General features: G+C 51.4%; 1 protein-coding gene across 2 annotated transcripts; it reads right to left on the minus strand.

Annotated features, from left to right (window-relative positions):
* Nucleotides 1-27721, minus strand: ATL1 (atlastin GTPase 1). Of its 2 annotated transcripts, XM_030275292.4 has the most exons (14): nucleotides 27519-27720; nucleotides 15316-15563; nucleotides 14373-14507; nucleotides 13301-13405; nucleotides 13046-13096; nucleotides 11501-11557; nucleotides 8580-8672; nucleotides 7454-7592; nucleotides 6085-6212; nucleotides 5456-5512; nucleotides 4788-4859; nucleotides 3077-3508; nucleotides 1451-1465; nucleotides 1-878 (listed from the first exon to the last, which is right to left on the minus strand). In XM_030275292.4, the coding sequence occupies exons 1-14, from the start codon at nucleotides 27550-27552 to the stop codon at nucleotides 768-770; spliced, it is 1677 nt and encodes a 558-aa protein (XP_030131152.4). In that variant the 5' UTR covers nucleotides 27553-27720; the 3' UTR covers nucleotides 1-767. The 2 variants fall into 2 exon arrangements, with proteins under 2 accessions (XP_030131152.4, XP_030131153.4); XM_030275293.4 differs by lacking the exon at nucleotides 1451-1465 and having other exon boundaries at nucleotides 27519-27721.

The following is a 27721-nucleotide window of genomic DNA, read 5'->3' on the forward strand; positions in this document are numbered from 1 at the left end:
TTCTTAGGAACCAAAAGCAAACTTTAATAGTCCTGACAATAAAAGAATAGAACTGTACGACACGTTCTATGCGCTATCATGGATAAATATGTACAGAAATGCAGAGAAACTTCCTCCAGCACGGCTACAAAGTGACGCTTTGTGCAGACAAACAAACGGTTCCTCACAGCACCGGTAACAGACCATAGCAGAAGTGCCCTTACAGTGTCTGATAAAGCAAGTTAATACACTTTAATTATGTTCATGTAATTAAACAGTTAAACGAAGGAAAAAAAACGTGGTTACATGTTGTAACTTCTTCAAGTACCTGAAATAAATTGGCTTTTGGATAAGCTTCGGCCATTTTAGTTGCGGTATCACGTAAATTATCGTTTCCTCAGTGGTGACTAATTAAGAAGGGGGGAAATAAGGCTTCGTAAATGAGCTGCGAGTCGCTGGCTATGACAAACCAAAGCTCTGGGCTGCGGCAGGGCCGTATGTACAGAGGGACAGGACACATCCATCCACCCGCGCTGGCCGGGAGCGGGGCGGACCCGAGCGGGGCTGGAAGGGGCTGGAAGGAGCCGGGGCACGGCCGGGCTGGAAGGGACCGGGGCCGGGGCACGGCCGATCCTGCTGCTCCTTCCCGGCCGGGCTGGAAGGGGCTGGAAGGGACCGGGGCACGGCCGGGCTGGAAGGAGCCGGGGCCGGGGCACGGCTGCTGCTGCTGCTCCTTCCCGGCCGGGCTGGAAGGGGCTGGAAGGGACCGGGGCCGGGGCTCGGCCGCTCTACTCGTCCTTGCGGTCGGGGCGGGCGTCGGGCGCGGCCCGTGGCGCGGGGAAGGCGTGCTGGTACAGGTGTCGGTGCGTGGCGGCCGCGCTGTACAGTTTGTACAAGGCCTGCGGAGAGAGAGACACGGGCACTGAGCCGCCCTGACCGAGCCGGGACAGGGATCATTGCCCTCAGAGCAGCTCCCCTGCCATGCTGGGAGAGCAGGATTGCATTCCCTGTGCTGCCAGGGAGGTGCTGGGATGGATGAGCTGTGCCCTCTGCATTCAGCTCAATGCAATATGGGGTGTTTTTTCCCAAAAAACAACACCCACAGCAGCTCCAGCAGCACAGAGCAGCCTGGCCAGGCCCGGGGCTCCTCAGCTCTCCTGCACCTGCACAGTCGGTGCCCCAAAACAATCTGAGGGTTGGCTTTGACCTCCTGGCACAGCAGAAAAACCCCCAAACACAACTGAGGGGAGAAAGACGAAAATCCCCACCCAAATCTCTCTCCCACTTGGCTCCTGCAGCACAGTGCCCACATCCACACCCCTCCCAGGCATCTGGATCCCAGAGAACAGCCCAGAGCCCTCGTGACTCCCACGCTCCAGCAGCCCAAAGGTGTTTTTGGGGCCAAGAGGCTTTTCCCAGGAGCCCAGGCCCGGCTGGGCCCGGCGGCATGCGGAGAACAAGAGCCACTTACCTCGTTGGTGCTTCCCTGGGAGAGGCATTGCCAAAGGGGAGACAGAAAGAGAAAGAAACAGCTCTGTGGATCTCAGTGGCCATGGCAGCTCATCCCTGGGGGGTTCATCCCAAACTGGTCACCCCTCCCTGCTCCATCCATCCCTCCTGCACTGCTCCCACTCCCATGGCACAGAGCTGCTGGCTCGTGGTGGGCACAGACACCCGAGGCAGCAGCTCCCCTCTGCCACAAATCCTTCCTGGGAGAACTTTCCCTCTGCTTGGAAAGCCACAGGGGCCTGTGGAAGGCAGGAACAGCTCCAAGCACTTTACCCTCTTTATTTCCCCCCACTGGACATGTTGCAAGTGGGCAGCACCTCTGGCTTCCACTGCCTGTGTCCAGTTCTTGCTGAACTCCCACTGGCATGGGATTCAATATTCCAGCAAGGCTGAAATCCAAATATCCAAATGATTCTTGCTGGAATTAAATATTCCAGCAAGGCTGGAATCCAAAGACTCCTGAGAAGTGTCCCTGGGCAAAGGGACACTGCAGGGGGCTCTGCTGGGAGTGCTCAGGCGCTGGGGACAGGGTGAATCCACCTGGGACACTTCCCTGCTGAGCAGCAGCACCACTGGCCAGCTCTGGAATGAAGGAACACCAGGAAATGCTGCCTTTATTTCCCCCAAAGCTGCATGGGCAGCTGCAGCAGCACAGGGAAGCAGGGAATGTGCTTGCTCTCCATGAAAACCTCTCTGGTGGAGGAAAAGCAGGGAAGGAGAAGGGCCCTTCCAGCCAGGAATCAGAGCTGGGATGGCTCCTGAGGGATGAGCTCCTCCAGCTCTGCTGTGGGAAGAGCAGGAGGGCACTGCAGCCTTTTGGGCACATGGACTGCTCCCCTGGATGGGCTGCAGGGTCAGGGGGAGTCTCTGTGGGCTTTCCCTTTTCTACAGTGGGAACAGGGAAGGGCTGCAAGGGGAAATCGGGGCAGAGCCAAGATCTGGCCTCGACCTCTGGCAGAGCTGGGAGAGCCCAAATCCCTGCCCTGAAGCAGGGGAGGGCCCTGGCTGCTCCTCTTTAACAGCCACAGCCATGCACACACCAAGCACACACACCAGGATCCTCCCCAGGGGATCCCTCAGAGCTGCCCATCCCCACAAGGCTCCACAAAATCACCTCTGGTGACGGGTAAGACAAGGAGGAAAGAAACAGGCAGAACAAAAGAGCTGGCTGGGAGTTTTCTCAGCTCTACACAGCTTGTTTTCCACACTGGACAGGAACTGGAGGCTCAGGGACACAGCTCCAGCCTTGCTCACCCCACCTGTGCTGCAGCCACAGGGCACCCCGAGACCTCCCCCTTACAACAAACTCCACAAACTGATCTGCAACAACTCCTCTGCCCCTCCTCTTGAATCTGCAAGGTGTAAGGAACGGATTAAAATTTCAGTTAAAACTGAAAAGGCGCCCCTGAACTGATCACAGCACAAGCAGCTGGATCAAACAACCCTAAAAACCAAAACCATCTCAAAAAGGGGAGGAAAATCCCCAGGAAACTCAATGCTTTAAAAAAAAAACAAACAACAACCCTGTTGGGGCGCAGGGAGGATACTTTTTTCGTGCTGGTTTGAAATCAAAAGCTCTTTATCCTACCTGGTCCCACAAGGCTGCAGCCACTTGGTCTATTACAGCTCCCAGTTCTCTGTACTCCCCAGAGTATCTGATATAAGCCCAGGTACAGAGTGTGATCAGTGTCAAGCCCAGAATCATGTTGCACAGGCTGGCTATGATGTCCAAGCCAATGAAGCCGGTGACGCCGGCCAGCACGTAGGTGATGAAGATGACGACGAAGAGCGTGGCCGGGGTGCGGGCGGCGTGGAAGATGTTCTTGCTGTCGTTGTGCTTGATGTACTGGATGTAGAGCTCGTCGATCTCGGCCTCCAGCTGCTGCAGGTAGCGCCGGCTGAACTCCTCCCCGCCCATCTTCTTCACGGCTCTGAAAAGCCGCACCGCCTCCTCCTTCAGCTCCCCGTGCTTGGCCTGCAGGTCGCTGGGAGCCAGGAAGGGCTTGTCCCCTCCGCACACCTGAGCGGGGAACAGGGCAGGGCACTGCTGGGGTGGCTCTGCTGGCACGGGGGAATCACTGCTGGCGTGGGGAAATTATCCCTGAAATGGCACTGCTGGCATGGGGAAATCACTGCTGGCATGGGGAAATCATCCCTGAAATGGCACTGCTGGCATGGGGAAATCATCCCTGAAATGGCACTGCTGGCATGGGGGAATCACTGCTGGCATGGGGAAATCATCCCTGAAATGGCACTGCTGACACAGGGAAATCATCCCTGCAATGGCACTGCTGGCACGGGGGAATCACTGCTGGCATGGGGAAATCATCCCTGAGATATCACTGCTGGCATGGGGAAATCATCCCTGCAATGGCACTGCTGGCATGGGGAAATCATCCCTGAAATGGCACTGCTGGCACGGGGAAATCACTGCTGGCACGGGGAAATCAACCCTGACTTATCACTGCTGATACAGGAAAATCACTCCTGATATGGGGAAATCATCCCTGAGATATCACTGCTGGCACAGGGAAATCACTGCAGAAATGTCACTGCTGACACAGGGAAAGCACTTCTGACACAGGGAAATCATCCCTGAAATGGCACTCCTGAAACAGTGAAATCACTAATGAAATGTCACTGCTGACACAGGGAAATCTTCCCTGAGATATCACTGCTGACACAGGGAAATCACTCCTGACATGGGGAAATCATCCCTGAGGTATCACTGCTGGCACTGGGAAATCATCCCTGAAATGTCACTGCTGAAACAGTGAAATCACTAATGAAATGTCACTGCTGACACGGGGAAATCATCCCTGAGGTATCACTGCTGGCACTGGGAAATCATCCCTGAAATGGCACTGCTGATACAGGGAAATCATTCCTGACATGGGAAAATCTCTTCTGAAATGCCACTTCTGAAACATCACTCCTGACATGGTCAAACTACTCCTGAAATCATCCCTGAAATGTCACTCCTAACAGAGGGAAAGCTGAAATCAGGGTTAGGGATTAGGGATTGGGAAGGAATTCCTGGCTCTGAGGGTGGGCAGGCCCTGGCACAGGTGCCCAGAGCAGCTGTGGCTGCCCCTGGATCCCTGGCAGTGCCCAAGGCCAGGCTGGACGGGGCTTGGAGCCACCTGGGATGGTGGAAGGTGTCCCTGCCATGGCAGGGGTGGCACTGGATGGGCTTTAAGGTCCTTTCCAGCCCAAATCCTTCTGGGATTCCATGAATCTGTGACAGGAGAGCCAGCAGACAAGAAGGGACAGGAAGGGACACGCTCAGCACCACCCACCTCTTCCATCCTCTTGCTGTAGGTGTCTTTGGCAGTGGCAACTGCTGCTAAATTGTTGGCTTCTGCTGTGGCCTGTAGGGGCAAAAGGGGCACAAAATGTAGGTGCAGAAGGACAGGGTTAAGCTGTGCAAGTGCAGGGCCACACGTGGACACAGCCAGGACATGTGTGTGGCACCCAGAACCAGCCAAAGGGCTCTCCCAGCCTCCAACCTGATCCCAGATAAGCTCATCCTGTAACTCCACATCCAGAAGCCTGCATGAAGAGAGGATTCCTCCCCTCCAAGCCAGAGCTACAGAAACTTTGGCTTCAGCTGTGGGAACCAGCAAGGAAAGAGATAAAAGGCTCAGCCACAAGTAAACAGCTCCAGCTGCAAGGCTCTGGCAGCCACTTCCCATGTGTCACCTCCCTGTGTGGCCCCAAGGATGTCATTCACCTGCAGGAAATCATTCCAGCTGAGCTGGCTGGTGCTGTGTGCAGCCAGCAATTCCCCACAGTCCATCCCAGGTGGGATTCCTCAGCCATGCCAGGCTCCTGATGCCAAACTCTTCCCAAAGTGCCTTGGGTGGTTACACTGAGGCATTTGGAATAAAGTCCCAGCAGTCCCACTGTGCTGGACACCTCTGCCAATTCCAGTGCAGGAATTCCCACAGCTCCCACTCACACATACCTGCAGCATGGACTTGGGGTGTGGCAGCTCCTCCCCTTGGTAAATCTTTATGTAGGCCTGGAAAAGAGCAGGGAAAAGGGAATCATGTGGAATGCAGCCCCCAGGAGCAACACCAACCACCCCCACCCAGCTCCAGACAGGATTTAGAAGCAGGGAACAGGAGGATGTTCCAGCACAAGATGGCTTTGGTCAGAAAATGCCACTCCTTGGGTGGCCTGGGTCAGTCACTGGAGGCTCTCCCTCCTCCACTCACTCCCAGTGTCCCTCCCAAAGGATCTGCACCTACCTCTGTCCTCTGCTGGAGGAGAAGGAGCCAAGGTAGCCCTGGAGAGTAGGTGGTGAGAATTACTCACCAGTGTCTCGCATGGAAATGTCCCAGTAGCCATGACAACAAAAATAAGCTTTTTCCAAAGGCAATTGGAATACAGCCCTCAGCTTTATCCCCTCTAGCCCTCAATTCTCCAGGAAAGGAAAACAGCTCCTCCCACTTTCTGGGCTCACTGTGTGGTCAAACATGACCATGAGATGTTTGCCCTCTGCTGCAGTGCTGCCCTGCCTGCTGCTGCTTTCCCCTTCAGCTACAGCAAAACTCCACAGAGGAATAAATCCACTTTGTCTTACATAAATACCTTAAAATACTCCACAAGGCCTCGACAGGTGATATGGTTTCCATTGATCTCCTTAACATCCAGGTTCTCGGGACTAAGGAGCCAAGGAATCAAAATCTTCAGGTTCTTGATGAACTCGTCGTCTATTTCTGGAAAAAAGAAGAAAAAAGAGGCATCACAGAGTCCCAGAATAGTTTGGGTTGGAAGGGACTTTAAAGACCACCATGTTCCATGGAAGGTTCTTTCCCCAGAGGGTGGAAGGAACAGGCTCCACAGGGAATGGTCACAACCCCAAGGCTGCCCAGAGCTCCAGGGGGATTTGGACAAAGCTCTCAGGGATGCACAGCGTGGGATTTCTGGTGTTTCCATTAAATTCAACTGTACAGGACTGAAGGCAGAAAAAAATCAATGCAACAGCCAGGAATTTGGAAGGTATGGAAAGCAGGGAAGATCCCCCACACTTCTTCCATCAGAGCACAAAAAGCTGAGCACAGCTCTGAGGCAACAAGAAATTTGTGAAAATTGTGTCAAGAAGCTGCTGACAGCTCCTGTCTGCACACAGCACTTGTTCCACACTCCTCAGCACCTGAGGTTAAGGAGGAGCTCCAGGGATCAGCTCAGTTTCCACCCTCCTGCTGCCTCGCTGTCCCTCTTGCTTTGCACAGTTTGCCAGGAGAGCAAGTCTGAGCCAGACAAAACCAGGGGAAAACTCACATCTTTGCCTGCTAATTTATTTTAAGTAGCTAATGGTCCACTTGATTACTAAGATTGCAGCAGCCTGGAACCAGCCACGCTGGTGAGTTCACAAAACAAACACCTAAAAATATCCCCAGCACGTGGCTCCTTTTGGGGTGGAGAATCTCACCACAGCTCTTTTCTCCTTCTCCCTTTTTTTAACCTGCTGAACCAAGCCTGCCCTGCAGGGAAACCACTGATGAGATAAAGTCAGGTAGATTAAATAATCCCTGGAAAGCTTTTCAAAGTGAAAGAATGTTCTGAGAGCTTGTGGAACCAGCCTTCCACCCACCACAAGCACCAGCCTTGCAGCAACCAGGCTCTGCCTGTGCAGGTGAGGCACAGGAATTTATGCAGGTTTAACACCACATCCATAAACATCCAGCCTCATCCCTGCCCTTCCCAGTTTTCCTGTCACTGGGTATTGCCAGTAGCTCTCAGGCCTTGTCAGCCTTCCACCCCTTTTCTCCCTCCACGTTTGTCTGCTGCACTGGGAAGAAGGAGATGGGGGTGTGAACAGCACAGGGAGGATGATCCAACTGCTCTCCCAGGAGTTTTTTCATGGAAAATACTTATGTGGGTTTCAGGAACAAGCAAGACAGTCTGCTAGGGCTCCTAAGGAATCAGGGTAGAAACCAGAGCTTTGCCTTTGTACCTTTCAGTTTTCCATCAAAATTGGGGTTGGTGGCGACTTTGAGGCCGGGGTGAGGTAAGAGGAAGCAGGAGATTTTGGTGAAGCAGGAATGGATGTGCTTCCTGACATTCTGCAGCTCCTCATGCTGATTGCCTGACACCTGTGGAGACAATGAAGCACAGAATATCCCAAGCTGGAAGTGCCCACAAGGATCAGAATCCAGCTCCTGGCCCTGCACAGACCCCCCAACAATCCCACCCTGGGCATCCCTGGCAGCTCCTGGAGCTCTGGCAGCCTCAGGGCTGTGCCCATTCCTTGGGGAGCCTGGGCAGTGCCAGCACCTCTGGGGGAAGAAACTTTCCCTGAGATCCAACCCAAACCTCCCCTGACACAGCTCCAGCCCTTCCCTCAGGTTCTGCCAGTGGTCACCAGAGAGAAGAGCTCTGTGCTGCCCATCTACTGCCCACAGTTTGGGGTCAGGGAGTTTCCTTTTGATAGGAATACTGGGATAAACAGGATAACTCCACTGTGGGTGGGTGCTCACAGTGTGGGAAAGGAGGAGATTCCATAGGCATGAGGACAAAGAGAAGGAACTGGAGTAGCTCTGACCACATGCTCTGGACCATGTTATTATCATTTGGAAAATGCTATACATGTCCATGGATGACTGGAATACAAAAACATTTGGGATTTCCCACGAGGGCCTTGCTTGTCTCACATATAATTAGGTCTCTCCACTACCAGATCATCCATGCACTTCCTGGCTGATTCCAAGCAGCCCTTGCCCATCATTTTTATTGTACAACTCCCTAATTACTAAAGCATTATTCCCAGTCTCTTGGGAATCTGCTGACTCCCATTGCTTTGGACTCTCCCAGAGAGTCCCAGGGAGCTGGGCTTGGGCAGAGGCCTGAACAGGGCAAAGAAATTCACCCTCCCCAAATACCTCCTCTGTGATTTTAAGACGCTGAGTGTGACCATAAGCTCACACCTCACCTCCAGTGCTGAGGCCACCCAGATGGACAGGAAAATCATGGAATCACAGAGTGGACTGGGGTGGAAAGGACCTTTAAGATCATCCCTGCCACGGGCAGGGGCACTTCCACTATCCAAGGCTGCTCCAGAACCAAGAGCAGGCAAAACATACCTTCAGCCTCTTCTCCAAAAATCTGGCACCACCATCAGATCCATAGGAGAATTCATAAGGGAAGCTCCAGTCACGGACAAGGAATATAAGGGACTGCAAAACACACAACAGTGGGGTCAGGGACCCTCTGCACCCTCACCCTCTTTTCACACCACACCAAAACCTGGCCCTGAGTCTTTTCCCAGCTCCAGCAGCATCTCCCACCTTTCCTGGTGGAAAAAAGAGGTCTCAGTGTGCAGGGACTGAGACCACTCCACTGTCCCACCCCCCAAACTTCTGCACAGTTTGAGTCCCTGGCTGGGAGAACAACATCAATCATCTAAACTGCCCAAGAAAAGGGATTGCTGCTAACCAGGACAAAAGGCAGCAAGCTCCCTAATTCCAGCCACATTTAGTTCCATCCTATGGGAATTCTACAGGCTCATTTTTTCAGCCTTTTTCACTAGGCAGCTTTCCAGACAGACTTTTAATGAGAAACAGATGCAGAGGCATGAGGGTGAATAAGAAATCATTGGCTTTTGTAATCTTTATTGAGGCATTCAAAGTTCCTGGGCAATAAATAAATAAATACCAGAACGGTCAACTTTGAATCTTTAAAAAAAAAAAAAAAAAAGGTTTTCAGAAAAAAAATCAGGTCTAAACTGCCTCATCTGTACAACATCCCATGTAAGAAATAAAGAGTTTGGAGGGGAAAGTCCTGAATGCCAAAGCCCAGGAGGGCCTGGCAGAGGTGCCAGGGTTCCTCTCAGGAACATGGATAAGCAGGTCAGCAAAAGGAATCCATTTCATTGGAATTTCCCTAAAATTTATCTGTGTTTAGAACAAAAATCTAATGGAGGGAGGGGAAATATTCCTGCTATTTCTCTTCCATAAAACACCAGAAAAACTTTTAAAAAAAGGAGAGAACAGTGAGTTGGCCTTTTTGAATTGCAGGAGAAGCCACAGTGACTGCACCCAGTGAGCTGGTTCAGGACATGCTGTTCTCAGCCACCATGAGATGCTTAAGAGACATGCCCATGTTTAGGACTTTTCCACAAACACATTATGCACGCCTTGAATTGGGAATTTTTTTTTTTTTTTCCTGAAGTTAAATTTTTCCAGACAGGCTGTGTTTACCACTGCCTTTGTGAAAGGTTCCACGTTCAGGCCAGCCTCTGGCAGGGGCAAGGAGAGGAGGGAGACAAAGGGAAATGTGAATTTTCCACTGCCAAGTCTCACTTCCCTTCCAGCAGGATCAATGGCACTACAGTTTGTTCACCATCACACCTGGAGAATCCCAGGATGGTTTGGGTTGGAAGGGACCTTAAAGCTCATCCAGTGCCATGGGCTCATTTCCACCATCCCAGGTTACTCCTAACCCTGTTCAGGGCCTCCCCACCTCACTTTTCCTGCTTTCTAATCAACACTCTCACATTTAAAACACGTTCTGCAGGAAGCAGCCCATGCTGGGTGAGACAGGAGATCATTTCTCACCTGGCCACAGCACCACTGACCCCTCTGCCACATTTGTCACACCCACAAAGGTTCCCAGCATCGTTTGATAATTTCTCCCTGATCATTAATGAAGATGACATTGAATCAGGGAGAGTCTGGGGAGAACCCAAGGAAACACTTCTGAAGGATGATGATTCCCTACAATTAGCTACAATTAGTTCAGCGTGCTCTGGCATCTATCAGTTAATGAGTTTTTAATCCATTAACTATGGATTAAACCACACAATGCTGACTTCATTTGCTTTCAATCAGCATCCTGCAGAGATAAGGCTGACAGAAGGCAATGGATCATGGTGAGAGTTACCTTTATCAACCCAGCTCGTGGTCCTTCAAAAACCGATAATGGGATTGTTTGACAAGACTCACCATCCACAAACTGTGACTCGACAGCAATTACAGTGTTTGGGAAAATCAGAGCCTATTATCCAGCCCTAATGATTTAAGCATGTTTAAGTCTCCCCTCACAGCCTCCTTTTCACTAATAGAGTAGGAAGTATCTCAGTTTCACTGGAATATTTGGCTACATTATCCCCACAGTCTTTAAATAAGGAGCAGGAATATTTATTTAATGTCTGGCTTTTTGCTGTACCATGTTACAATGTTCTTCAAGCTCTTGCCTGTCCTATATTTTTGTTACATATATTTTTAGTTTTACTATTTATCAGTCACCAGCCCACAGCAGAATCTAATACACCTTAAAAAAATCTTAATTTGTCCATTTGTCGTAATTTTTAACCTTTAAATTTTATTTCCACTTCCTGACCACAGGCAACTTATAAATCCCTTAGTCCTTCCAGGACAACAATTTTCTTTTGATGTGGGAAAGCAAATGTAAAATAGCTGTCACTCATTCCCAATTACTCTTTGGATTTTTACAGCATGCTTTGTTCTCTGCTGGCTTTTACTTTAGGAAGTTCACAAATCCTCACCCAACCTAATCAAAACACTCCTTTGTCTTTAAAAACAGGAACCAACCTCACCTACTGTGAGTGCCCAATGCTCTCCCTTTTTTTTAACACCAGCTTTTCACCGGTTGGGGAGCAGAAGGATGAACAGATGTCCCTAATTTGAAGTTAAAACCCCACTTACACCAAGTTTTCCCACGGTTCTGCTAATCCTTATCCTTTCATTTTGCCGGGAGCAGGGATTGCCAGGGCAGGTGAGTTCAAACCTCTCAGAACAAAGGTTGGGCAGAGCTCCTGACTACAGAGTGACAAACCTGCTGCAAAACCAGCTGCTTTCCAAGCCTGGCAGGACAGGGCAGAGCCCTTGGGAAGGCAAGGGATGAGAGAGGAGAGAGAGATGGATGTTGGATGCACTTGGACGTGGAAGCACAAAGCCCAGGCACTCCCATCTCCCCCGTGCTGCAAACTGCAGTGACACCTCGTGGTGAAGGCAGCGGGACAAACGAGGATCCTCGCACTCACCTGGAAAGGCTTCTGGAATGTCTCCTCCATGGCCAGCCGGCCGTACTCGGTGAAAAGCTGGAAGGAGAAGGAAAGGACAGGGCAGTGAGTTTGTCACTGCAGGCACTGTGGGACACAGGGGCACCAGCGCTGAGCTCTGCTCCCTGTGACCCAGAGAAAGGATGGAGCTGAGACAGGGCAGGGATTTCAGGAAAGGTTCTTCCCCCAGAGGGTGCTGGCACTGCCCAGGTGACATTCCCGAGGCTGCCAGAGCTCCAGGAGCCTTTGGACAGCGCTGCCAGGGATGCCCAGGGTGGGATTGTTGGGGGTCTGGGCAGGGCCAGGAGCTGGATCAATGATCCCTGTGGGTGCCTGGAGGGAATTCTCTGATTCTCTGGAGCACAAGGGATATTTATGGGTGGGGACTACCAGCACCAGTGCAGAGCAGGACACAAAGTGGCTCTGGGCTCCCAGCTCACATCCCAGAGGCACAGGGAGCTGTTGTGGAATCATCCTCACCCTGCTGAGCTCTCACCCTGTGAGAGATCCCAGCCTGGAGCTTTTGGCTGCCAAATCTGTGGAAAATGGCTCAGATCAGCTGCTTGCTGCTGGTTTCAAACCAGCCCAAAACTTCTCGTGCTCCTGGGCTGCTGGAGCCCTGCTCCCTCTAAACACTCCAGGAAGGAACGGAAATGAATTCAGAAGTAAGTACTTTCCCTGCAAACCCCTGCTGTGCAAAGACTCCAAAATCAGCCTAGCAGCAAGATTTGAAGGCTCTCCAGTCTCTCTGCACTCTAATTTCTAACTGAAGGCACAATAATGTGTTTCACAGATGCCTAAAAATGGGTCAACTTGTTAAACAGTCATGGCTTCAAATCCAAACTGAAAGATCAGAACTACACTGAATAAATTCAGTGTTAAAGAAGTGTTATTGTTAATAATATTTATGGACTGAGATAATTCAGAAGTATTCAAATGCTGATTTTTTCAGCTGGACTTTTGCTTTTCTTTCCTTTTCTTAAGCTCCTGGAAAAACCTACCTAATTAATCAACCAATCAATCAATCAATCAATCAACTGAACAGAAGAGAAAGCAGGATGTAATTCCAGGAAATAGGCAGGACACCTGTGTCACAAAAATCCCATTAGCTGCTTGTCTCCAACAGGCAGGGCTGGAATCACCCTTAGAGGGTCACCTGCACTGAGCCAGCACCAGATGGCAACATCCAGGCTGATAATTCACAATCACAGAACAAAATCCCAGGATGGTTTGGGTTGGGAGGGACCTGAAATCCCACCAGTTCCAAACCCCTGCTATGGGCAGGGACACCTTCCACTATCCAAGGTTGCTTCAACTGCCATCCAAGCTGGCCTTGGACACTTCCAGGGATGAGGCAGTCACAGCTTCTGTGGGAAACCTGTGCCAGGGCCTTCCCTGACAGGCAGAAATTCCTTCCCAACATTCCATCTAACCCTGCCCTCCAGGAGTGGAAGCAGTTCCCTGTGGTCCTGTCACTCCAGTCCCTTTTAAACAGCCACAATCAGGTTACCCCAAAGCTCCTCTTACCTGCAAGTGCTGCAGATCATCCTCCTGCACATTCTGGGACAAGTTATAAACCTGCATGTAAATAAAAAAACAACTTCAGATCACTCAGAACAGCCTGTCCTTGGGACTAACACATGGTTGGTGTGGCTAAAACCTACAACAACCCCATGGGGACACGGGCAAGGTCCCAGATGGTGCTGGCACAAGTGGTAGAAGAGAAGCCCTTCAGGCTCTGTAGCTCCTGGGGCTGACTCCTCCAGCCCAGAGGTTTCTTACCTGGATGGAGCTGATCATGGTGCTGAGGGCAAACACGGTGGCCGAGTCCCTGAGGGTGGACTGGCTGTCAAAGGTGCCCTGCGTGTCCATCAGCAGCACCGCGACCTGCGGGGCACAAAGCTCTGTCAGCACCCCCAGCAGCAGCAGAATGGCAGCTGGGAATGGCAGCTCCTCCCTGTGCTGGGGTCTCACTGCTTCTGCCTCAGCCTCTGCACTGCTGGGGGACAAAGGAAAAGCTCATCCCCAGCCGCTCCTGACAGCAGGGTGACTCCAGCAGGCAGCAAAATGAACGCTCTGCAGGGCAGTGAGGGAACTGCTCTGCTCCTCAGACACCTGCTGGCAGTGCACAGGAGGCTCTGCCTGAGTCTGCACCAGAAACCAAACACTAATTGCACCTTCTGAACCCAAACACACTCAGCCAGCGTTAGCAATCACTCCCTGAATGCCTCAGTGTCACTTGGGTGCCATGCTGTGCGTTGAAGTACAGATAAATACAAATATTCCTGCCTATCAGCTGAATTTGCAGGATGATCCAAATCCACTGTGACAACTCTGAATGAAGAAACTCCACTTTAGAACTTCTGCTCTACGAAAGACAAGGAGTTTGCAAGGACATGAGATTCAAGATTTCTGGGAATAGTACAGAGATAAACTCTGGGATGCCCAGAATTGAGGGACACTTAGAGAACTGTATCAGGGACACCTGGACATCACATCACCTCACTTTGTTAAACCCATCTTTAACTTGTATTTTTCATGGTGTGTACAACTTCCCAGTGGCCTGTGACAGTTTTCTACAGACTGTCAATTACACACAAGATTTTACATAATTTCCATAAATGCCTCCCATGCAAAACCACCACATTCCACCCCTCATCTCTGTGAAATACACGTCAAAAATTATTATCAAAAATACATTCTTTAAAAAAATATTTTTACATCACTTCCTTCACTTACTAAAATAGAGGCATGGTATTGAAAACCTCCCCTAAACTTGCACAACCACCTAAGACAAGGCAGGGGAGTCTCAAAAGCTGGAAAATGAGCTGGGGCAGCAGACACACACACACACCTTGGTGCCATCGGGCTTGTCCACCAGGAACACCTCGCTCCATATCTGAATCCCGGTGGTCTCCCGCTCGGAGCCGCCCCTCCAGGAGAAACCGGTCAGGGGCTCGTTGTAATCCCCAACCCAGTCCACTGCCTCCTGCAGGGAGGAACAGAAGGAGTTACTGGAGGTGTCAAAAAGGGTAAGAGGTTAGGAACCTTAAAAGGGAGGATTTTCCTTCCTTTTATGGTCAAGACACCTCAAATCCTGGGGTCAGTTTTGGGCTCCTCACAGCAAAGGCATTGAGGGGCTGGAGCGTGTCCTGGGAAGGGTCTGGAGCACCAGGAGAGGCTGAGGGAGCTGGGAAGGGGCTGGAGAATTCCTGAGGGAGCTGGAAAGGGACTCAGCCTGGAGAAAAGGAGGCTCAGGGTGGACCTTGTGGCCCTGCACAGCTCCTGCCAGGAGGGGACAGCCAGGTGGGAATCAGGCTCTGCTCTCAGGGAAAAAGCAGCAGGAAAAGAGGATATAATCTGAAGTTACACCAAGGAAGGTTTGGGTTGGATATTAAGAATTTTTTTTTCACTGGAAGGGTGGTCACACATTGTAACAGGCTGCCCTGGGCAGTGGTGGAATCCCCATCCATGGAAGTGTCCAAAAGACACCTGAAGATATGGTTCAGTGGTGAATAAGGTGATGCTGGGTTAGCAGCTTGATTCAATGATCTTACAGGGATTTTCCAGCCTAAATGATTCTGTTGATTCAGGGCAGAAGATGTGAACATTCCAGTTCCAAAGCCAAGAGTCCAGGAGAAACCTCTGCCTCGGGAAGGATCTGCTCTGCTTTATTTTGTGAAGCCCACACTCCTGAGAGCCTTGAGCATTCCTAAAGCACCAAATGCTGCCCAGCTCATCCCTGAGCAGCACATGGGAGCAATGAGGAAGAGCAGCCCCCTGAGCTGCAGCCTTACCTTGTTGTACATGTAGCGCAGCATGAAGTCCATCAGGAATGATTTTCCTTTCCTAAAAGCTCCAGCCACAGACACAGCCACCACCTCCTTGTCTCTGACAGCCTCGGAGAGGAGGATGCGGTTCAGGGCGGCTTCGTCCAGCTCGAAGGAGTGGTCATCTTTGACAATGAGGACCTGCACGGGCCCTGCCTTCCTCACTGATTCCTCCTCCTCGGAGCTCCACTCGTAAGTCTTGTCTGCAAAACTACCTGTGAGAAGAGGGAAAACGAGAGGGGTTTGGTGCCTTCCTCTGCACCGTGAGGAGTCAGCGGCAGCGGGGCTGGACAGGGTGCTGAGAGATCCAAAAACTCAAATATCCATCCCAAAATGGCATCATCCAGAGCAGATCTGCTGCACCTGGCCTCAGACATCCCAGTGGAGACTCCATGCTTCTTTGGGGTCATCTGACCTCGTGCTCCACACAGGCACAGCATTCCCTGCTGGAATCTCCCTTGGCAAAACACATCCATCAGATTTTATCCTGCATGGAAAACAGATCCCTGCAACTTCCTACATAAGCAGTGCCTGCCATAACGCCTCCCTTGGCCCTTTCTCAGCTGGAAAAGAGAAGTCCAAGCCTTCTCATCATCCCTTCTACCACATTATCGAGGGATCTGCCCTCCTCTGGACACTCCCCACCAGGTCCTTCCTGAATGCTTGTCGGAATCTGTGGGTATTGGTGATTCCCAGATTGTAAAAGTCTCTGTCTTTCTGCCCCACTGCCAAAGCAGAAGCCATAATTGGTCTGTGCTGTTTCAAGGTTGTTTATTCTGTTTATCTCTAACATGTTCTGCTGCCCTGCCGCAGCTCTGTCCTGCAGGGCAGCGTGTGGGGCTCTGCCCTCAGTGGGATGTTACAAACATTAAATACCACAAACTACCTGTGCTGGATTTACAATAACGTGCCAATATCTGTCACCTACGTTGGACAGTGTGTCCCCAGCCTAAATCAACAGAAAAATGCCAACACCACAGTGAAACATGGAGGGCATGAAGAAGGAGAAAAAGGACAAGGCACACCCAATTTCCTCCATCTTGTCCCCTTTGGACCACTAATCTAGAATCCTAAAATTTTACTTTTGCACCCGTGCCACACTTAATTATTACTTCTATCAAACACTCAGAGCTTGTAATTCATCCTGTGAGATTGAAAACTCTTTTCCATGGACAGAGATCACAGCCAGTGTCTCTGGGGGCTCTGTCCAGGGGGGTTCCTGACCCCTGCCAGGGTCCCAGCCCTGCCAGGGCAGCCAGAGGGAAGCCCTGGATTCCCACAAATGCTGACTCAAAAACAGAAGCAGCTCTCCAGCTGAGGTGTCCAAGGGTCTCTCAGCTCTATCAAAGGATGCTGCCTTTGTGTATCCCGTGCCACTGCTGCTCCTGTAGCAACACATTCCTGCTCCATCTGCAGCCTGAGCTGATTCTCCAAGGGCAATCTGCTGTTCCTGCCATCAGCATCCCCCCAGGACACTCCCAGCAGGAATCAGGCCATGCAGACACAAGCCCATCCTGATAAAAGCCACTTTGCTGCTCCCAAGTGGGAAGCACACACAGAGCACAAGCACTGCCCACTTTCCCACTTGGAAATGGCAAAGTTCCCTGTGGAGCTGCTGCCTGGGCTGGGGAGGGCTCACACAGGAGGGTCTCACAGGAGCCAGATGCATTTTAAGACCTGCAGCCCTGGCTGGCTGCAGTAATTTTCCTTTCCTGGTCTTTCCCAACTTTCCAGCACAGGGAAGAGATGCTGAAGGTGATTAATGTGCCAGCCAGCTCACCTACAGCCACGTGAAACCTGCCTGCCAGCAGGGCAAGGAGCGTGAGATGGAAAGTTCCCCCCACATTCCAACAAAAACTTCCCAGTTTGCTGGCTCGGGCTGTAACTTTCCCAAGTTTTGCCTCAAGTTAAACCTCCCCAGTCTCTGTTTCAGCTCCTGACCTTGGGGACCCAGTTTGAGCTGTTTCAAAGCACAAGGACTGTGTGTGCACACACTAAAAGAGGAGTTTTAAGTATCAAGAGGAATAGGATTTGCCCATTCTGGGCCTCTCTATAAAGAAGCCTCCAGCAGTAACTCCGTATTTTAAATAACAGCAGCACTTTTGTGATTTCCTAAGATCCTGCAAGGAAGTACCAGGATCATTAGGCCTGGTTGCCAGGGGATTTCTGGTGGCTCTTGGACATATACTGTGAGCTTTCTTTGCTCACAGCTGAAAGACAAAGATCTTTTCTTTCCATTGCTTGGAGGTTTTTTAACTAAACAGAAGTCCCAAATGGTGTGAAAAGCAGATTCTCCACCAGACTGCAGCAGTAAAATCCCTCCAAGCACTGTGTCACTGCACAGGGGCCTCCAGGAAAAAAAAAAAAAAAAAAAAAAAAGTCCTTCTAATTTCAAATCCATGGAGTCAGGATCCAGGCACACTCTGCCAAATGAAGGTGTCTGAGAGCAGGCACACACCAAACATCTTTTCCAGCATTGAGGAATTCCCAGCAGGTAAGGATAGCCAGGTGCCAAAGGGCCACAGGCTCCTGTGCTCTATTTAAGCACTGCCAAGCTGCAAGGGCCACATGAAGGATAGGAAATGCCTCGTCTCTTGTGGTGTTTCCCAAAGCCCTGCTCAGCTAAGCCAAGTCCTATTTTTATTTTCTTCTTCCAGCTGCACAAAAGGACAGTAGAGAGATCCTTGGATAGGATGTGACTCATGGTGGGGGCAGGAAAATATTTTAAGTCAAATTAAACTTAAATATTTCTATCTCTAACCCAGCCATCAGGGTGCAACAGCTGATGCCACCTTCCCAGACCAGACAAATCCCACCCCAGGCACAGAGACAGAGGAAAATGGGAGCAGCACTTCGGCTGGAACCCCTCTGCTTTGAGCCAGGCTGGGAGAGATGGGAGTAGAGAAGCATCCAGGGAGAGCTCAGAGCCCCTTGCAGGGCCTGAAGGGGCTCCAGGGGAGCTGGAGAGGGACTGGGGACAAGGGATGGAGGGACAGGACACAGGGAATGGCTTCAAACTAAAAGAGGAGAGATTTAATTAGATTTTAGGAAGGGATTGTTCCCTGGGAGGGTGGGCAGGCCCTGGAGTAGAATTCCCAGAGCAGCTGTGGCTGCCCCTGGATCCCTGGTTGGACAGGGCTTGGAGCAGCCTGGGACAGTGGAAGGTGTCCCTGCCATGGCAGGGGTGGCACTGGATGAGCTTTGAGGTCCCTTCCAACCCAAACCATTCTGGGATTCCATGATTTATGTTTTTACTCATCCTGCACTAGCAGTGGGTACCAGGATGGGCACAAATCCTTGATGCCCCTGGCCCAGAGAACTGAATGGACATTTCAGTCCTGGGCAAGGATCCAAGCACCAGGACAGGGGGCTGAGGAGAGTCCCCTGCCATCCCCTGCCACAGGGACACCTGGTGCCAGATCCCCTCTCCTGGTGCCTCGATGGGATCTTCCACACCTTCTTCTCTCTCTGCTCTTTCCAGCAGCTGAGCCAACAACCAGTGCAGAGGAGAAGGGATTGTTTTGTCCCTTCAAATCATCATTATCTGAAGGGGAGTAATTTTTATTAAGCAGACAACACAAAGAGATTTTGGGAAAATGTCTCCAGACACAGAAGTGGCCGTGGTATCCTAGGGGACATCCTTGTTTCCATCACCTGAACACCAGGAAAACCAAGCTGTTTGCACAACACAAAGCATTATGAGCAGGAGATATTGATTCCCCAGTTCTTGGAGACAACAGGAAAGAGAGATTATATTAAGCAGGTCTCTGAACTAATTTCATCCCTATCTCCGCTTCTTTCATGTAGGCCATCTGCAGACCAAACTATCTTTTTCACATTTATATTCATATTTCCATGTGATGAAACTTTCAGGCTCTGTTTATTAGATTATCTGCCCCACTGCAGAGCCAGGGATTATTTTATAAAATGGCTGCACACTACTGGCAGTCAATGATTTTAACTGGTCTTCCTGGCCATAAATGAGTTCTTTGCCTTGAAGGAAGCTGTACCTGGCAGTGGCAAAAACTCATCCAGCCAAAAAGGAAAGGAAGGAGAGCTCAGCTTTCCTAAACACACTCTTGTTTTCACTCCTTTTCTGAGCTGACTCCTCCTTTCTCTCGGCTCTGCAATTACGTCAATTCTCCAGCTGCTCATTCAGAAATTCAGAGGATCCGGCCCCTTTTCCCCATTCCATAACAGCTCATTCCCACGTCTCTGTTCCATATGGCCATTGCAAGTGGGAAGGGGAAGGAGAGCAGGATTTGCCTTTGTACTTTCTGGGCTGTCAGACAACATTAAAAAAAGCAAAGAATTCTTTAACTGGTCTAAGACTTGCTTTGGACTAAATTAATTAAATTGAAAGAACATATTTCACATTGTGCCTGTGTGTAGACTGACAAACATGTCTAACGTAACTTACTTAATTTATTCTTCTCTAAGAGTTAATTACATGCCACTAACTATGCAATGTTTGGTGAGTGCTTGCTGAAACCTGTTCTCCCTTAGCCATGGAAGAACAGGTCACAGAAATGCTGACTGCTTCCCAGATTGCCACAAAGGAATCAGCCTTGTCCTCATGTGAGCCTGCACAATAAATACATTTCCTTCCAGAGAATGAAATGCCACCATGTCCCATCATCTGTGCAAACACTGCCTGACCAGAGCCTGAGGAAGCCAATCTGCCAGCCCAGCTCTCAGGCTCTCCTGGATCCCAGGATTCTCAGCTATCCTGTGGAAAGCAGGGACTGCAGCCCAGGCTCCAATCCTCCCACTGCAATCCCAACCTCAGAATAGTCTGAGGGTTAGAAGGGACCTTAAAAATCATCTTGTTCCACCTCCTGCCATGGGCAAGGACATCTTCCACTGTCCCAGGCTGCTCCAAGCCCTGTCCAGCCTGGCCTTGGACACTGCCAGGGATCCAGGGGCAGCCACAGCTGCTCTGGGCACCTGTGCCAGGGCCTCCCCACCCTCCCAGGAAAGAGTTTTTTTCTCATATCCAATCTAATGTCTCCTTTTTTAGTTTAAACCAATTTCCCCTTGTTCTATCACTATCTACCCATGTATAAAGTCACTCTCCTTTTTTATAAGCCACTTCCAAGTACTGGAAGGCCACGGTGAGGTCCCCCTGGAGTTTTCTCTTCTCTGGGCAAAACAACCCCAGCTCAGATGTCACACACACAAAAACACCAATGTCAGGTAGTGCTGCCATTCTGAGAGCATTCAAACCAAGTTACTGCATGGAAAACAAATACCAAGGAGAGAAAATCGAGGTTTGATGGGAAGCTTGAACTTGTTTGTTCCTTGGAACAGAGTATCTGTGTCAAACTGCTTATCAGCAGCTCTCAGGGGACCAGTTTGACCAGCAGTGATATCTGTGTGGGTCCTTTCTGGAGTTTCCATCCCAAATATATCACACTGCCACCAACAGCACCGTGAGCCAAGCCCTGAACAGAGCCTGCAGTCAGCCCCCATCCCTCTGGATGCTCTCCAAAGAGCTGCAGTTTGCAGGAAGCTTATCTGGGGAACACAGCCACCCCTCCCCGAGCATCAGCCCTGCACTGGGCACGTTCAGCCTGGCTGCTGCAGGCACATGAACGCTGCTCTCTGTGGTTGTGCTGAGCTCCCTGTGCCACCTGATCCAGCCAAGCAGGGAAAAATGGGGAATAAAGCGTGGAAGCAATGTGTGTGCACTGGGGAGGCAGAGCAGGGTGGTGCCCAGCAATAACCTGCACTGGTTCTGCACAAAGGATGCACCCAAGGAGCTGAGCCTGACCAGCTGAGAGCTGCTAAATTCAGCGTGGGCTGCCAGAAGGTGTCTAGACAGAGGTGGGAGACAGGGAACCTGACTGGACAAAGCCCTGTCTTACAGCCACCCCTGCCTGCACCACACCACCAAAGGCTCCTGGCCAAGGTCAGCAATCCTCCCAATGGGCTTAGGCACACACACACACATCCACCACACCTTGCTGTGTCACAGAATCCCAAAATGGTTTGGGTTGGAAGGGATCTTAATGCCCAGCCAGCTTCAACCCTTACATAAAAACACCTCCCACTGTCCCAGGTTGCTCCAAGCCCCGTCCAACCCGGCCTTGGACACTTCCAGCGATCCAGGGGCAGCCACAGCTGCCTCCCCTCTCTCAGGGAAGAATTTTTCTAAATATCCCATCTAACCCTGCCCTCTGACAGTTGGAAGTCATTCCCCCTTATCCTGGTACTATGTAGTTTGTAAATAAGTCTCTCTCCATGCATCTCCTGCACCCAGGGCACAGCTGATCCCACAGGCACACAACCTTCCCTCCACTCTGCTCACATCTCTGCTGGGATTTTTGACATGTGCACAGAACCCAGAGGAGCCCAGATCCAAGCAGGGGAAGCACCAAATGCTACCCCACACACTAACCAGAACCACGGGGACGTGGTAAATGCCACATGTACCTCTGCCAGGCTCTCTTGCTAGGCTAGCCCTTTCCAGCTGGGGCTGCTGATCTGGGAAATGCAGCAAGGAGGGGGAAGGCAGAGCCAGAATTTACAGTGCCCAGCTAGGAAATAATCTGTACTTCCTCAGACTGGATGTAATCACAGCTGCCATGTGGAAATGATGGATCAATGACAATCCCTGGAGCTGCAGGGCATCAGAAAAAGGTGAAGAAAACTCTTGTGGAGAAAGGAGCCCTGTCATTCAGCAATCAAGAATGGCAGAGAAATAGCAATGGAGTGTTCAGGGACGTGGTGGAGTCACCACTCTGGAGGTGCTTAAGGAAAGATGTGGCACTCAGTGCCACAGTCTGGTTAATGAGGTGGTATTTGGGACTTGATGATCTCAGAGGTCTTTTCCAACCTAAATGACTCTGTGATTCTGTAAAAGGCCACATGTGGTAGTCTCCCTTTGGGATCCCAAGCTGTCCTCTCCAAAGCCAGGGCAAACTCCTACAGCTGAGCTGCACAGCTGTGTTAACACCTCTGCCAATCCAACCTGCACTCCCACATTCTCCAGGCAGGGACCCTGCTCTGCAGCCTGGGATGCTTGGAGCAGGGAGCTGAGCAGGGTGGCTGCTGCTGCCAGGCTTCATCCTCACCCTCTGCTTTTTTTGGAGCAGTGGAGATGTGGAGTGCACCTTCCTCCTGCCAGCCCTGAGTCACCCAGCTGGCAGCAGCACAGCGTCAGCTCCGCGTGGCCAGCTCAGCCCCTTCTCCTCTGGCAGAGGGAACAAGGGGATGAATGATTCTGCTGATAGCAGGAGTGGTTTGGGACCTTCCCACGTGAACCACTGCTGACAGGAGCAAGAGTCTGGATGATAACTGGCCCCCAAACCTGCTTGTTACAACATCTCAAATGCCAAAGTACAATGTGAAATTTTTAATTACAACACCTACTACGTGGAGCTCCAGTGCTTAGCTGGCTCTGAAGCAAGATCAGTTCCTACTGCTGTCAAATTCCCAGGCTGAGCTTTGGAGACACAGGCAGGCAACTACCTGGGGAATGAAACAAACTGGAGCTTTTTTGTAGAATTTTTTCAGGAAGTTTGAGCTCAGGTTAGACAGTTATGTGGCTCTGCCCATGACAGCTCAGGTAGCAGGAACGGCTGAGTCAGAGGCAAGGTGGACACCTCCCACAGGCAAAACACTGTTGGAACAGCACCAGCAAAAATCCATTATCTGTTTGTCAGGTGCAAACTCTGGGCCTGCTCTCTTTCCCACATTTAAGCCTATTCCCATATCTCCCATAAATATTTCCCATATTCTCCAGGGTAACACAGAATCCCAGAATGGTTTGGTTGGAAGGGAACCTAAAGAACATCTCATTCCACCCCCTGTCAAGGGCAGGAACATTTGCACTATCCCAGGTTGTTCCAAACCCCATCCAGCCTGGCCTTGGACACTTCCAGGGACACATCTCCAGAACTCCCTCTTCCCTCCCACCACACATTTTCTTCATCTGCTCTATTTGTCAGCAACAGCCTCCCTTCATCTCCACCACCAGTACTGGATTTAGTTTTTTTCTGATATTAAATCATTTTTACCTTTTTGTTGCTAAAATTGCCTGAAAATAAAGTTTGGTAAACATGCCTTGAAATTTTAGGACAGAACATGAAAGGTAATTACACTCTGCATAAAATGCTTGTGTATATAAAGTGCTTTAAATGTGTTTTATGGGCTTGGCAGAACTCAGCCCCTTCTCCAGAGCCTCCATCCCATTTGGGAGATCTGTGTTCAGTTATTTTCCTGCTGTAACACTTCACTTTTCCTGAACTTTTCCTGATGGCAAATGGGAGCGTTTCTGGCAGGACAGAGGAGCTGGGGGCTCTCTAGAGTGAAGTGACTTTCAGAATGATCCATGGGACACCTTGTGCCTCGCAGAGCATGACAATACCTGCCCCAGCCTCCTCCCCCCGCTGGAGAAGGTTCCAGTCAGTGATCCAGGGAGCTGATACAAAGCCTGCTGCCTCTGAACATCACCCAGGCCCTAAAGAACATTTTAGTGTGCTGTTTGTCACCCATGGGCTTAGCAGGGAAAATGCAGCAAGACACAGCCAACACCACATGCTGCTTCCCACTTCCATCAATCAGGGCGGCAGCCAAGGCCAGAGCCACTCATGGCATGGCCATGACAAGTGTCACCACTCCCAGGCAGGCTCAGGCCATCCTGTTTTTTCCCCAAAAAGAGAAAGTCAGGCTGCTCTTGCTCCTGCTCATCTGGTGGGTCCCACCTATTGCAATTCCCTGTACAAAGCTGCTTCCTGCACAACAACCATGGGAGAACGACTTTGGATGAGGACCTGGGGGGACAGGACACAGGGAATGGCTTCCCACTGCCAGAGGGCAGGGTTAGATGAGATATTAGGAAAAAATTCTGCCCTGTGAGGGTGGATAGGCCCTGGCACAGGTTGCCCAGAGAAGCTGGAAGTGTTCCAGGCCAGGTTGGATGGAACTTGGAGCAACCTGATCTACCGGAAAGTGTCCCTGCCCATTCCATGATTCCATAACCACATTCAGCTTGAAATGTTGACTCAACTCTTCTTTCAAGTCCCAGCACTTCATTTTCTTTTCTCTTTCACAAGCCAGCCATTTAGTTGTGAATATCTCTGGCTTTTTGTGTAAAGGCCCCTCTCTATGAAACATCTCAGCTTTCACTTGTCAGGTTCCTAGCATTCAGAGTCACAAAGAAATGCCAGGAAGTGGAAACTGAAAATCCATCATAAAACAACAAGCAGAAAGGATGTTAACATGGTTAAAATGAAAAACAACCTATCAAAATCCTAGTTTTCTTCTCAGTTTAACCCACTGTGTGCAGTCTAAGAGGTGGCAGTGATGATCCCTGGCCTGTGCAGGAGAGGAGTCCCTTCCCCTCAAAACAGTTCCTTGGCTTTTCCTGGCTCCCTTTAAGAGCTCTCCTAAATCCCCTATCCAGCTTGAAAACCCTCACCAAGAAGTATCTATAACCTCTGTAATCCCTTTTATGGTTTTAAAACTGAATTCTAGATAGATGGACCATTCCAATTTCAACACAAAATTGGCCATGATAGGAAACATGAGATTTCACACGATTTGTTCCAGTCTGTGCTGTTTAAAGGAGTGACTGGGAGCAGGGATCTCACTGCATCAGGGAGACCAGGCTGCCGAACATCTGGAACTGCCAAACACAAAGAATTGCAGACAAAAATCAGTGTAACGTATTACAAACCTCCATGAGCTGGCTGGACTTCACCCTGCCAAGCAGAACTTGGACTAACAATCCTTATTTTGGGCAAAGCAGGGTCCACTACTCACAGCAAGAAATTATTTGGGATTTTTTTCCATCTGCAGCTGTCTCAGCCATTCAGTTGGCAGCAGTTGTGAGGTCTGTGCACCGCTTGGCACGTTCAGGAAGAGCCTTAAATGAGGCATAACCTGATGCTGACCTTTAGCCCAAGGCTAAATCCTACTTTGGATGCATCACACACCCCTACAGAGCTCCCGGGGATGTGACAGCAGCCCAGCTATGACCAGGGGCAATCCCACATACTCATCCTAATTTGCTCTGTGAGCTTTAGAAAAGCAAATGATTTTTATGAAACAAAGGAGGGTTACACTAAGCAGCTGCCTGTTTCCAGGCCTGAGTAACTAGGGCAAAGTTTGATCCGTTTCAAAATAGCGTTAATATTTTTAATGACCCATAAGCCCATTTTTGGAACAAAGCAAGGACTTTCTCCTTTCTGCCTTAGTTTCAGGAAAAGCCCAAGCTTCCTCCTTTGCCAGCTGAAAAATGTAGCAGTGGAATAGTCACCCCATGGACTGATGTCACCACACAATGCTGCAGTCACTGGATGTAAACACAGCTTTCAAGGCAGTGAGGTTTTGTTGTATAAATAGAATAAATTAATTTATTAAAGGCAACTTTTTCTTCCCTAGTAAAAAATTGAAGCATTTCACTCTCTTAATTTTTTACTCACAATGTCAACCAGCCTGGCAAAAAGCCAGGAAATCCTCTAGGAATAGGTGAATGTCTATGGGATACAGGGAATGATTTTGAGCTGTGGATGGGTGGCAGCAGTAGGCAGCTGATCCCACAGAGATCCACTTGGATCCATGGACGCTTCCAGATTCTTGCAGAGAAGCTCAGGTAGAGTTCATCCCATCAGTGACACATCACATTTCCCGGGAGCAGGGCTCAGCAGCACAGGCTGAGAAATGTGCCTAAATCCCTTGCTGGATGCAGGCTGTACTTCCCAGGATGATGCTTTTTTCACTTCCATCCGGCAACATTTGCATTCCCTCCTCCTGCTCTCGGGATGTGCAGGGAAGGCACCACAGCAGCGTGTGGACGTGTGTGCAATTCCCAGCACGCACGGAGTCAGGGCTGCCACGTCTGTCACACGCTCCGCCAGACAAAGCTGAGAATGGCACCACATTCCCTGGCAAGTTTTCCCTCCGCTTTACCCAAGGATCTGAGGACCTTCCTGAAGTCTAAACACGGCACTGATCAAATGAGCTTCACCCATTTTGTCCCCCTCCTCTATCCCAAAAAACCCATCACCGGATCAGCCGCTCCGTTATCCCAAAGCTCCTCCAGCATGCCTCCGAACTGTTAATCATTGCCATGGGAAATCCTACGCTCATCTACACAAATTAGAATGTAATTTGTGTATCTAAACATCACAGTTCGGCTCACCCGCTCTGCCTGAGGAGCCGGGATACCGCCGGCACCCGTGAGCGATCTAAACGGAATTACGACTCCGGAGGAAACGGCAAATTACTCTCCTCAAATAACGGGAACTGGCTGGATAAAATCTGATTTCCTACGGAACAGCGTGTCGGTGGGAGTGGGTGAAGCGATGCATCACAGGCAGGTGAAGGTGGAGGAGCCCCTGGCTGGGTGCAGCCCACCTGTGGGAGCAGCCTGGGCTCCGGGGAAGCAGCAGCTGCCGGAGGATCCGGAGGGAGCCGAGGCTTTGCAGGAAGACACCACAGAACTTCCTCCGCCGTGCCCCCGCTCCGCTCCCCGGCACTGCTGCCCGGCTCCCCCGGGACCAGGGGCTGTGAGGGGATGGGTTTAAAATGGGCCCTGTCTGGAGGGTGACTCGACAACTAAATCCTACAGCTTCCAGAAACGGGGGAAACCCTCTGGAGGGGTGACAAGCCAGGCTGGCCTTGTGGTTCTGCCTGCGGAAGGGGGTGAGCGGGATCCCCGCTCCCGGATGAGGTGGGGTGGTGGCTGAGGGGGCATCCCCCATGAGGGGCTGAGGGGACAGCAGCGCCGGGGTAAGGGCTGGCAGGGCGAGCCGGAGGAGAGCCGAAAGGCTCCCCAGGGAGCTGCCGGGGCTGTCTGGCCCCGGGTGTGTCAGGGGGTCCCGCTGCAGCCACGCCGAGGGCGGTGACCAGCCCGAGCCGGGGACACCTCGCCTCAGGAGGCCCCGGACCGAGGGGCGCCCCATCCCGCACCCCCGGTCCCCCTCAGGCTGGCGGGGCGGGACGGGCGGACCCAAACGCCCTCAGGGGTAGCGCGGGGGTGTCCCAGACACACCCGTGTGTCCCCTCGGCACCGGGCAGCCCCCCGCCCCGCCCGGGCCAGCCGAGCCCCCCGCCCGCGTCCTCCCGCCGCAGCCCCGCCCCGGCGCGGCCCGCGGCCGCCTCAGGCCCGGCATTGTCCGCGCTCCCCCCGCTCCCCCCCGGTTCTGCCGCCGCCGCCCTACCCCAGCTGCTCCTGTCCCGGCGGTTCCGGGCCATGGCGGCGGCTGCGGGAGGCTCCGTGCGCGCTCCGAGCCGCGCTGCGTCTGGCGGGGCTGCGGCGGCGGCGCGGGGCGGGCGGGGGAGCCGGCGGCAGCGGCAGCAGCATCCCCGCCCGCCGCTCGGCGCGGCACCGCGGCACGGCACGGCCCGGCACGGCCCGGCACGG

This window comes from Taeniopygia guttata, chromosome 5 (genome assembly GCF_048771995.1).
Source record: "Taeniopygia guttata chromosome 5, bTaeGut7.mat, whole genome shotgun sequence".
In the NCBI taxonomy this organism is placed as follows: domain Eukaryota; kingdom Metazoa; phylum Chordata; class Aves; order Passeriformes; family Estrildidae; genus Taeniopygia; species Taeniopygia guttata.

Excerpts from the sequence above, each read along its gene's own strand:
- ATL1 (XM_030275292.4), bottom strand. The coding sequence starts at position 27,552 with ATGGCCCGGAACCGCCGGGACAGGAGCAGCTGGG. Across the intron at positions 14,508-15,315 it reads TGCGCTACATGTACAACAAG|GAGGCAGTGGACTGGGTTGG; the intron begins GTAAGGCTGCAG and ends TCCTCCCTGCAG. Across the intron at positions 7,593-8,579 it reads TTTTGGAGAAGAGGCTGAAG|GTGTCAGGCAATCAGCATGA; the intron begins GTATGTTTTGCC and ends TTGTCTCCACAG.